This window comes from Theropithecus gelada, chromosome 19 (genome assembly GCF_003255815.1).
Source record: "Theropithecus gelada isolate Dixy chromosome 19, Tgel_1.0, whole genome shotgun sequence".
In the NCBI taxonomy this organism is placed as follows: Eukaryota; Metazoa; Chordata; class Mammalia; order Primates; family Cercopithecidae; genus Theropithecus; species Theropithecus gelada.
In genome coordinates, this window is record NC_037687.1 from 38,288,129 (window position 1) to 38,299,378 (window position 11,250).

General features: G+C 46.8%; 1 protein-coding gene across 1 annotated transcript in view; it reads right to left on the reverse strand.

The window, feature by feature from the left end:
• Positions 1-7,215: 7,215 nt before the first annotated feature.
• Positions 7,216-11,250, reverse strand: part of DMRTC2 (DMRT like family C2) — an 8,045-nt gene continuing 4,010 nt past the window's right edge. Inside the window, exons 4-9 of the mRNA XM_025366246.1 lie at positions 11,065-11,141; positions 10,618-10,798; positions 10,337-10,463; positions 9,168-9,228; positions 8,840-9,014; positions 7,216-7,950 (exon numbers count right to left, since the gene is read on the reverse strand). Coding sequence (XP_025222031.1) covers positions 7,838-7,950; positions 8,840-9,014; positions 9,168-9,228; positions 10,337-10,463; positions 10,618-10,798; positions 11,065-11,141 — 734 coding nt within the window. The 3' untranslated portion in view covers positions 7,216-7,837. The remainder of the gene's footprint in view (positions 7,951-8,839; positions 9,015-9,167; positions 9,229-10,336; positions 10,464-10,617; positions 10,799-11,064; positions 11,142-11,250) is intronic.

An 11,250-nucleotide genomic window follows, 5' to 3' on the forward strand; every position in this document is an offset into this window, starting at 1 on the left:
CCGCCAGGAGTCGCGAGAGCGGGAGACGGAAGCCCCACCCTTCTCAGGGCGGAAGTTGCTTCAGCACGGCCGAGGCGAGCGAAAGGGGAATGAGGCGCTGGACGGGGGGAGCAGATAAGGGCGGGACAAAGTGGCAGAGGCGGGACCTTAGCAGAAGGTAGTTCAGCTCTGCCTTCTAGTGTCGGAGTCTGTTCGCTCAGCCGTTAGTCTAACTTTGCCAATTTAGATTTACCTGCCCTGCTGCTGACCTGTGTAGCTTTAGGTGGTCCATTTGCCCTCTCAGGGCTTGTCTCACCATTAAAAAAAAAAAAAAGAGGGAGATCCCCATTTGCCCATTTAAAGTCGCTGCTCTGGTTCATGGCGCATCACATGCTCTAACAAATATTTTTTGAGTGCCTGCTCAGTGCCAGGCACAGGTACATATTATTGGGACATTTATCATGTGGCTGTTCCCGTAGTGCTACATGCATGATCTCATTTAATCCTTACAAGGCCCAACAAATAAATAACATGTAGTCCAATAAAATTATGTTAACTTGTTGCACGAAGGAAACACTGAAATGTGTGTAGCTATTTTCTTATGTTGGAAAGACTTTGAGAATTTAAAACATCAGAGCAAATATTAGAATTTTCCCCCACACTGATACTGTGGCTGCAAAATGTGTTAATTACTAATAAGCCAATACTCACATCTATTAGAAAAATTAAAACCAACCATGCTTCTAGCATAAGATCGTATATTTAAATCAGAGTTTTACATTCATGTAGACTGTTGTTGAAACCTATCACATACTGTTTCTAAAACCGAGAAAATATTTTCATTATCTCAATTATTTTTCCAGAACCAGCACATACGTATTTGCATATGTATTCAAAGTGGGTAATATATGCATGTCTAACTAGAAATCTCCATGTACTTGGGTAATTTATATTCACTTTTTATAATTTAATTAATTATTATTTAATTTTTTTTGGAGATGGCGTCTTGCTCTGTCGCCCAGGCCAGAGTGCAATGATGTGATCTTGGTTCACTGCAACCTCCGCCTCCCAGGTTCAAGCGATTCTCTGGTCTCAGGCTCCCAAGTAGCTGGGATTACAGGTGCTTGCCACCACACCTGGCTAATTTTTGTATTTTTATAGAGACTGTTTTTCATCGTGTTGACCAGGCTGGTCTAGAACTCCTGACCTCAGGTGATCCAGGCCTCCCAAAGTGCTGGGATGACAGGTGTGAGCCACTGTGCGTGGCCCCCACTTTTAATAATTTCTAATGTCAGTTCTGAATCATTTACACATAATTCATTTGAGCCATTTCATTAATTTTTTTTTTTTTTTTTTTGAGACAGAGTCTTGCTCTGTCGCCCAGGCTGGAGTGTAGTGGCCGGACCTCAGCTCACTGCAAGCTCCACCTCCCGGGTTTACGCCATTCTCCTGCCTCAGCCTCCTGAGTAGCTGGGACTACAGGCGCCCGCCACCTCGCCCGGCTAGTTTTTTGTATTTTTTTTTAGTAGAGACGGGGTTTCACCGTGTTAGCCAGGATGGTCTCGATCTCCTGACCTCGTGATCCGCCGGTCTCGGCCTCCCAAAGTGCTGGGATTATAGGCTTGAGCCACTGTGCCCGGCCTTTTTTTTTTTTTAAAGCTCTCCAGAGGAACTCTGGAGTGCCTGACCAAGGGAAGAGAGGGTGAATACAAGATTTTGGGAAAAGTGAAGTAAAATTTATATAAAGCAGAGTTTTGATGGACATAAGGCAAAGCAGGCATGTATTTATGCAATGGAGTTAACATCATGCCTGGGCTAGGAGCAGACCCATGATTCTGTTTCCTTGGACATTAGAAAGTTTAGATAAATGTACAATGTCGTTTCCAAAAACCACTTCTCTGAAGCTCTCACCCGAGTTAGAGATCATGATTGCTTCTCTGTGTCAAAGTGACTTAGACTTTCCAGGTAAGAATGAGATGTCCCATTCTCACTATTGTTATGATTTTAAAGAGCAAAATTCTGGCAGTCTGTGATTTTAGAGAACACAGTTTCTCAGCACTGTGTCCCTGGTGTTAATTTTTGTACGTTAGTTTTTACAGGTTCATAATTTGACAACTCTGTGAGGTGGTTATAGACCAGTCAACTGAGCCTTAGAGTCAAGTCATTTGTCCAGGGTCACATAAGGTTAAAGCCTGAGCTCGAATTTGAAGCCACAGCTGAAGATGCTCAAGCTCTTTCAATAAACTTTTTTTTTTTTTTTTTTTTTTTTTTAGACAGAGTCTCGCTCTGTCGCCTAGGCTGGAGTGCAGTGGCGTGATCTCAGCTCACTGCAAGCTCTGCCTCCTGGTTTCATGCCATTCTCCTGCCTCAGCCTCCCTAGTAGCTGGCACCACAGGCGCCTGCCACCATGCCCGGTTAATTTTTTGTATTTTTAGTAGAGACGGGGTTTCACCGTGTTAGCCAGGATGGTCTTGATCTCCTGACTTTGTGATCCACCCACCTCGGCCTCTCAAAGTGCGGGGATTACAGGTGTGAGCCACCGCACCCGGCCTCAATAAACTCTTTAAACACAGTTTTAAAAATGGGTTGAGGCTGTAGTACCTACAAACAGTGGGATATCATTCAGCACTAAAAAGAAATGAGCTGGTCGGGAGCAGTGGTTTACGCCTGTAATCCCAGCACTTTCGGAGACTGAGACGGGTGGATTGCCTGAGCTTAGGAGTTCTTGAACAGCCTGGGTGACACGGTGAAACCCTGTCTCCACTAAAATACAAAAAATCAGCCAGGCGTGGCGGCCTGTGCCTGCAGTCCCAGCTACTCCAGAGACTGAGGCAGAAGAATCACTTAAACCCGGGAGGCGGAGGTTGCGGTGAGCTGAGATCACGCCACGGCACTGCAGCCTGGGTGACAGAGTGAGACTCCATTTCAAAAAAAAAAAAAAAAAAAAAAGAAAAAAGAAAAAAGAAAAAAAAGAAGCTATTAAGCCATGAAATGATATGGTGGATTTGGGAGGCCGAGGTGGGCAGATCACTTGAGGTCAGGAGTTAGAGACCATCCTGGCCAACATGATGAAATCCCATCTCTACTAAAAGATACAAAAATTAGCTAGGTGTGGTGGTGCATGCCTGAAATCCCGGCTACTCAGGAAGATGAGGCACGAGAATTGCTTGAACCTGGGAGGCAGAGGTTGCAGTGAGCCAAGTACACTGTACTCCAGAGCGGGACCCTGTCCGCCTCCCCTCCCCACCACCCCGCCAAAAAAAAGATATGGTGGAACCTCAAATGCTTCACTAACTGAAATAAGCCAATCCAAATGTATGATTCCAACTATATGACATTCTGGAAACAGGCAAAATTGTGATGACAATAAAAAGATAAAATGGTAATTGGTTGTCGGGTTGGAGGGATGGAGGGATGAATGGGTGTTGTTTAGGGCAATTAAAGTATTCTCTATGAAACTGTAATGGTGGCTACGTGTCATTACATATATGCCAAAACTTGCAGAACATACAACAAGAGTGAACACTGATGTACACTGCGGACTTTGGGTGATAAATATTGTGTTCCTTGATTGTAGCAAAGGTACCACTCTGGTGTGGAATGTTGATAGAAAGGGAGGGCATCCCTGTGTGTCGGCATGGGGAATATGGAAATTCTGTACTTTCCACTAAATTTTGCTATGAACATATGTAATATATATATATATACACACACACACATAGGTATATGTACTCCACACATATAAACACACACACATATATGAGAGACAGTCTTGCTCTGTCACCCAGGCTGGAGTGCGGTGGTGTAATCATGGCTCACTGCATCCTTGACCTCCTGGGCTCAAGCTGTTCTCCCACCTCAGCCTCCTGAGTAGCTGGGACTACAAGTGCACGCCACCATGCCTGGCTAAGTTTTGTATTTTTTGCAGAGAGGGGTTTCGCCACGTTGCCCACACTGGTCTCGAACTCCTGAGCTCAAGCAATCCTCCCACTTTGACCTCCCAAAGTTCTGCGATTAGAGGTATGAGCCACTGCATCTGGCCCCCGTTGTTTTTAATAAAGTTTTTTTTTTTTTTTGGTTGGGTACGGTGGCTCACAACTCTAATCCTAATATAACAACAAGAAACAAAAATACACACACACAAACAAAACAACTCTAATCCCAGCACTTTGGGAGGCGGAGGCAGGAGGATCGCTTGAGCTCAGACATTCAAGACCAGCCTGGGCAACATAGTGAGACACTGTCTCTACAAAAAATAAAAATTAGCCTCACATAGAGGTGTATGCCTGTAGTTGCAGCTACTCAGGAGGTTGAGGCTGGAGGGTCACTTGAGCCTGGGAGGTTGAGGCTGCAGTGAGCCATGACTGTGCCACTGTTCTCCAGCCTGGGTGACAGAGACTGTCTTAGAAAAAATGGTTTGAGGTCAGAAAGTTCATATTTTGATGAGCAGAGGGGCAGCATTGGAGTGTGTTAACTCAGGAGGAAAAAAACAATTCCTAAGGAATCAGACAGAATGTATTTTACTCAGTCATTTATTCTGAGCTCCCAGGGAGGAGCTGCAGGCAGGCCCTCTGATCTGAGAGTGCTTATTCTCTGAGGGGGAGACATAGATAGACATAGATAGGTACAGCTCAGGGTGATCAGGGCTATGAAGTAGGGACCAGTGGCCTCTTGGGAACATAGGGAACTCTCCCTGAGAGGCTTAACATATTATTTTGAGTTGGATGAAAAGGATGAACCTTGCTTTTGTGAAGAGTTCAGGATCTTGTGAAGGCCCATGCAGGGTAGGGGTTATAGGACTGTATTTATGCAAACGTGTCAGGGCTGCAAAGCCAGCTACGCAATGGAACAGGGGTGCAGAATGAGGCCTATGTGGACCAAGCAATGAGGGTCTACGTATAGGCTGGATGGGGATAAGTGTATGATGTCAGTTCAATGTTGGACTAGAATTGAGGTCAGGAATGGAGCAAGTTAACATAGGGCTGAAGTGAAAGGAGCATGGACTCCCAAAGGGCAGAATGTGAAATAAGCTCCTGAAATAAAACCTGGGTGGCTGTGGGGAGGAGTCTTGTGAGGAGAGAGAGCAACAGGGACGGTGCTTCATATTTGGGACTTCATTGGTTAAGTCTGCAGAGTGCCAAGAGGGTACACAAAGAAGGCTTAGGAGGGAGACGATTTACTCAGTACTTTATTGGACCATGGCAATACCTTTCCCTGCCTGGCACTGGGAAGTGGGAAAGGGGGCAATATAGGAAACAGTGCTCACAGTCTATTATCTGTAATCTCTCAGAGCTGAGAAGAGGCCAGGAGCCTACTGGCTCCCTACAACCACAGGTGAAGAGTGCTGCACTTGAACAGGCAACAGCTTAGAAGCATGAGCAACTCTTAAATCTGCCCCTTTCCCTAAGACTGACATCTGCAGAAGCTCTGGCCCTTTCCCTCGGGCACTAATGGGGGACCCTAACAATTTGAAAGACAAAGTTGGCCTGGCCAGTGGTGTGAAAAGCCTTGCCCAGGCCAGGTACTGAAGGAGAGGTGGACTGCAGAGAAATGAGAAGGGCCTGTGAAGAGGGGCCTGCTCTCTAGTCTACTCCTTCCCACAATCTCCATCACTTCCTCTTTTCCTCCCCTTTTCATGCCATCCTTTAACCCCAAATTATACTTTCTCTTTTACCCTTCCCAGCTGTGTGACCTTGGTGTACAGACGACCCTTGGTCAGTGCTGAGTAGCAGAGTCTCAACCATGTTGCATGTTCCAGTGCTTCCTTTCTCTGTGACTTTGTGGCCTTGGTCATATGTCACTAGGAAAGCATGGGACACCAAGTCTTAGGCAGGTCTATTAAGGAGCAATCATATGTCTAAGTTGTAGCTAAGGGGAGTGAAGACGACTTTGGTCTCCTGATATCTCAGTACCTCCTGAGAAGCGCTGCAGGTTACTCTGTAATCTATTAGGGAGAAGAAGAAACCCATCCTCTCAAAATCCCAAACAAGAAAGAACAAGTTGTAATTGGATGTCATCACCATCAATCATCTTGAGTAAAACAAGGGGTGTAGATAACATCAGGAAAAAGAATCAGTGATCAAGCACAACCCTTGAGCCCCTTCTAAGGGTGGGAAGGGGGTCTCCAGGTCTTCACATCTTTCGAATAGCTCAACCGGTTTTCCTGTGTACGGAATGGTTCAAGAAGGACTTGATACCAGAGGACTAAGAAACAGATGCAGGTAAGATCTTATTCTTCATATATCCTTGAGGAGAAAAATAAAAGACTTTTTTGAAAAACTCTTGACTTGTATCTGTCTTCTGGAGTCCTGATTGGGGAAAGGAGTGGTGTATCTTTCACTCTATGCTTTTATTTATTTATTTTATAGACACGGTCTCCCTGTGTTACTCAGGCCGGTCTCAAACTCCTGGGCTCAAGCGATCCTCGGGCTTCAGCCTCCCAAAGTGCTGGGATTACAGGTGTGAACTACCACATCTGGCCCAATGCTTTATAAACATTATTAACTAATTTGGAGCCTGGCAAAGAGAAGGAACACTCCTCTAATCTCTGCCTAGAAATTTCCCCTAAAACGCTTGGGCAAGTCACTTTACCTCTTTAAGCTTGTTTCTTCACTTGTAAAATGGGAACATCATGCATAGCTTCCAGGGTTGCTGTGAGGATATGTGAATCAAATAGAGTGGGTGCTCAATAAATGGTAGTAAGTGTTTCTTAACCTTTTATGGATCCTTCGAAACTTAGACACATGAACCTCCCTAGTTGAGGAAAAACTTGTGATAAAGACTAACTTGATTCTTTCTCTTCTGGTTAGCCTCAATTTCCCCATCCGGAAAATGTCATGTTAGATTAGTATCAAGTTGGTATTCCATTGGCCAAAGCTAGCCTGAAAATATGTTTTATTTGGCACGTATAGAATTTAAAGAAGAAAACTGAGCCAACATTTGAAAATTAAGATGTTTTACATGGAAATCTAGTTTTCCGGTTTCTCTTGAAAAAATCAGAAGATGAAGCAACACTGAGTCCACATTCCCACCTGGCAGTAATCTGCTAGGGCCAAATGGAGGCTGCTCCTTAGTCAGGGCATCCGTTCTCAGTTTGCCAGGGTCCATCTGGCCTTCTTTACTCATTTATTTGATCTGCTCAGCCCTGTAGGCATTTCGATTTGTAGCCCCTCTAGACAGCTGGAAACTGTCTATGCCTGGCACAGAACTAGAAATTAATCAGTGAATCCCCCGCTATTTCTTTACATCATTTTTTCTTATTTGGACAAAGAAAAAAATCCAAGTTTGTGTTTATCTATGGTAGCTATTGGATAACTGATTTTTCACTTTGAGAAGTGAATTGAACAAGTCCTTTCTGTCAGTCCGGATAGACTAGGTTAGGCTGTGGTAACAATCCCCAAATCTCAGTGGCTTAAAACAACAAAGGTTTATTTCTTGCTTACTCACACAAACCTAGACACAAAATGAAAACACTCTACGGTTTTCACATGCATGGAGACAGACATGAGTGCATAGGTACGTACAGAATCATGGAATCCTGGGATGTAAACTCATGCAAACACGTTTATAGATACTGGTCAGCCTAAATAGCACAACTCTCTCTTTATTGGGGATTTCAAGAGATCCCAGGACCCAAGAAGGGTACAAGAATGTCCACCGTCAGCCAAGGAAATGCCCACACTACCAAAGGAACTGAAAACTAATGAAGCACCTGAAAGCTTAAACAAACAAACAAAAAAGCCCGAAGCTTGTACTACATTAAATTCCATGCATAAATCCCTAAGTAAAACACTAAATATACAGTGCCAGCAGGCTGTCACCTCCCTGCCACAGCAAGGCAGCCTCCATCTCCAGGTTTCTAGCTCAGGAGGGAGATGGACCCCAGACGGCCAATATGCAGAGCAACGGAGGGGGCTGGGCTGGGTCGAAGACAGGGGCCAACAGGCTGGAATCCTCTTCCTCCAGCAGGAGCTATAGGCAAGAAGGAACGGGCAGGATCAGGTCACATCCGTTTTTCCTCCTAGCAACTCCCTCTTTTTACCGAATCCAATCCAGGCCTCATCATTGTTCTCCTGGATGATTTCACAGACCTCCTTGCTAATTTTTCCACCTCTAGTCTTGCCTCCTCCAAACCCTTCATCAAAGCCATCTACTTGTCTTTCTAAAGCTCAGGGTCTCTGAGTTTGTCCTTGCTTAGTTCAGAAATGTTCCCTGGCTCCCCTTCATGTACAGTTGCTGGTCTAGACACCTAAGCCTGGCATGCCGGGTCTCCAATATCAGAAGCCTCTCCAGCCTCCTTTCCCTCTGTTCTAGCAGTTGCTCCAAGCCAGTTTGTCCGATTCACTATTTGGACAGGAGAATTCGCAGCTTTCCCTGTCTGTCCCCCTAGGTGTTTCTCACTCTGCAAGGTTCCTCCAGTCTTCTCCAGGTTTGTCACTGAGCCTTGTGAAGGCATCCAGGTTCCCCAACTAGAACGGAAGCTCCTTGAAGGCACTTATCAGACCTCCTCCCAGGCCAGACCCCACTCCAGACTTCAGCAGGCAGCCTGGGTCCAGAGACAGAGTGTTGGGTTCCCTACCACTGTCTTGCTATATGCCCTTAGGCAAGTCCCTGCCTTTCTCAGGGCCCCACTTTCCTTGATATCAAGAAATTTGCTGTCAAGTGCCAAACTGATAAAATTGATTCACTGAATAACTCTCAACTGCAATCCCAGGGGCCACACTGAGGAGCTTGGGGTCCTGGGCCTGAAGACGTTCAACCTGCTGACCCCCTCATCTCCTTGGTTAGTCCCTGTGTACTTCAGTGACCTCCATTTCCCAGCCATCCCTATCCCATCCTCTCCTTTCATGGAACACATTACCTGGTGGGCCACAGGGGTGAAGCAGGGAGATCCAGGCAGGGTTAGGGGGCACAGAAGGGGTCACACGAGGAGCCTGGGATGAATCTTTCAGCCCCACGAGGGCTTCAGCTGCCTCTTGCTGCAGCTGCCGCTCTGAGGGGGCAGATGTCCAGGCCAGGCGAGAGGCTCCAGAGGCCTGCAAGGGAAAGGGAGACAAGCAGACTGGGAACCCCACCTTCTGCCTACCCTCTAAGTGTTCCTCAGCCCCTGCTTCCTTCAGTTTCCTGCTTTTCCCTTCCCCAGGCTCAACCTCCTCCCAGGACCCTAGATCCCACTTCTTTCCCAGGACCTGTGGCTGTAGCTGAAGAGGGTCTGGGGTGCCACAGGGCTGGAGTATCAGAGTTGAGTGTCTAGAAACAAGGAGAGAAGATGCCAGGGTGATTAAACACATGAACAGACATGCACACATTGAAAGAGGGGCAGGGTTTTGCCATGTTTTTATCTGGGAATCTGAGAGCCTGCTGGGCCATTAAGCTGTGTCTTGATTTATTTTGTTTTCAGTAAAGTAAAAATCCTTGCCAGCTTTTTCCTCCCAGGGCTACTGTGAGGATTATGGGAAATCACTGGTGTCTTTTTTTCTTTTTTTTTTTTTGAGACAAGGTCTTGCTCTGTCACCTAGGCTGGAGTGCAGTGGCGGTGTGATCATAGCTCACCATAAGCTTGAATTCCTGGGCCTACACCATCTTCCCACCTCAGCCTCCTAAGTAGCTAGGAAAACAGGTGTGTACCACCATTCCTGGCTGTTTTAATTTTTTGGTAGAGACGAGGTCTCACTCAGGTGGTCTCAAACTCTTGGTGCGCCCCCATATCAGCAGGCAATCTTACCCCATCAAATCTGTCTAAGCAGATATAACAGCTACCATTAAAGGGTCTATTCGATACATTATTGCTAATTCTTTTGTTTGTTTGTTTGTTTTTTGAGATGGAGTCTTGTTCTGTCGCCCACCCTGGAGTGCAGGTGGCAATCTCAGCTCACTATAAGCTCCACCTCCCGGGTTCACGCTATTCTCCTGCCTCAGCTTCCCGAGCAGCTGGGACTACAGGCACCCGCCACCACGCCTGGCTAATTTTTTGTATTTTTAGTAGAGACAGGGTTTCATCGTGTTAGCCACGATGGTCTGGATCTCCTGACCTCGTGATCTGCCCACCTCAGCCTCCCAAAGTGCTGGGATTACAGGCTTGAGCCACCGAGCCCGGTCCATTACTGCTAATTCTTACAACAACCAGAGAGGTAAGTAATAGTGTCTCCAATTTACTGATAGAAAAACAGGCTCAGAGAGGTAAAGATAATTGTCCAAAGCATCACAGCTAGGAAATGGCAGTACTAGGAGAGCTCTGCCTTGCCTATTAGTCAGAAACCTTTTCATCTTTATTATCCACTGTGGTTGGACACCAGCACTGTGGTTGGACACAGCACAGGCTTAGGCTCATGATACACATCCTTCTCTCCCTACTCACGTGCGGGGTTGGCTAGGGGGCCCTTGGGGCTCTCCAGAAAGAGGAGCTGTCAGTACTGGGTGAGATCCTGGGCAGGTGGTGAAGGGCCCATGAGTGGGCAGCTGGAGGGAGGTGCCAGGGTCAAAGCCTAATGACAATAAAAGAATGCAGAGTGTATAGGGGTCACGGTCATAGTTTCTTTCCTCCCTCTCCCCATGTGTGCTTTCTTCCTCTTCCCTCTCCAATATGTGGCAGATTGGCACTCAAATATCTGTTGAATGAATGTTGAATTATCATCTTACCAGGGAAGGGAGGCAGAGAGAGAGCAGGTTCTTGGTACAGCAAGCGGCACACCACTGGTGGTGGCATGGAGAGGCCTGGAGGCAGCCAGTGTCCAGGAACCCAAGGACCAGGAGGCACCGGAGTCCAGGACAAGGGCAAGGCTTCCGGGGGACGGCTGAGCAGCAGAGGCCCACAGGAGTTCTGTAGGGGCAGAGGGCACACGCTGGAGTTGGGTACAAGGCTGAAGAAGGATTGAGTGTATTCTGGGATGCGGGCAGAACCCCAAAACTTTAGAGCTGGGAGGCCCTCATTTTCCCCTCATTTTGCCTAGAGAAGAGCAGTGATTTGACCAGATTACACAGCAAACCAGGGCTGGGGCTAGAACCCAGGTGTTGAGGGCACAGAAGAAAGGGTCTGGGTAGGAACTAGGGTGGGGGATACTTTCTCAGGCCCCAGCCTCTCCTTACCTTCCCAGGAGGTGTTGGTGCCAGCAGGACTGCCCCATGGGGGGTCTGAGGCTGGGGTGCTATGTTCTCCTTTCCAGCTGTGAAGGACCAGGGAGAGCTCTAATAAGCCCTTTCTCCTGACTCCTATCCTACCCCAACCCCAGACAGTTCTCATCTTCCCCATCTAGCCCTTTTTTTTTTTTTTTT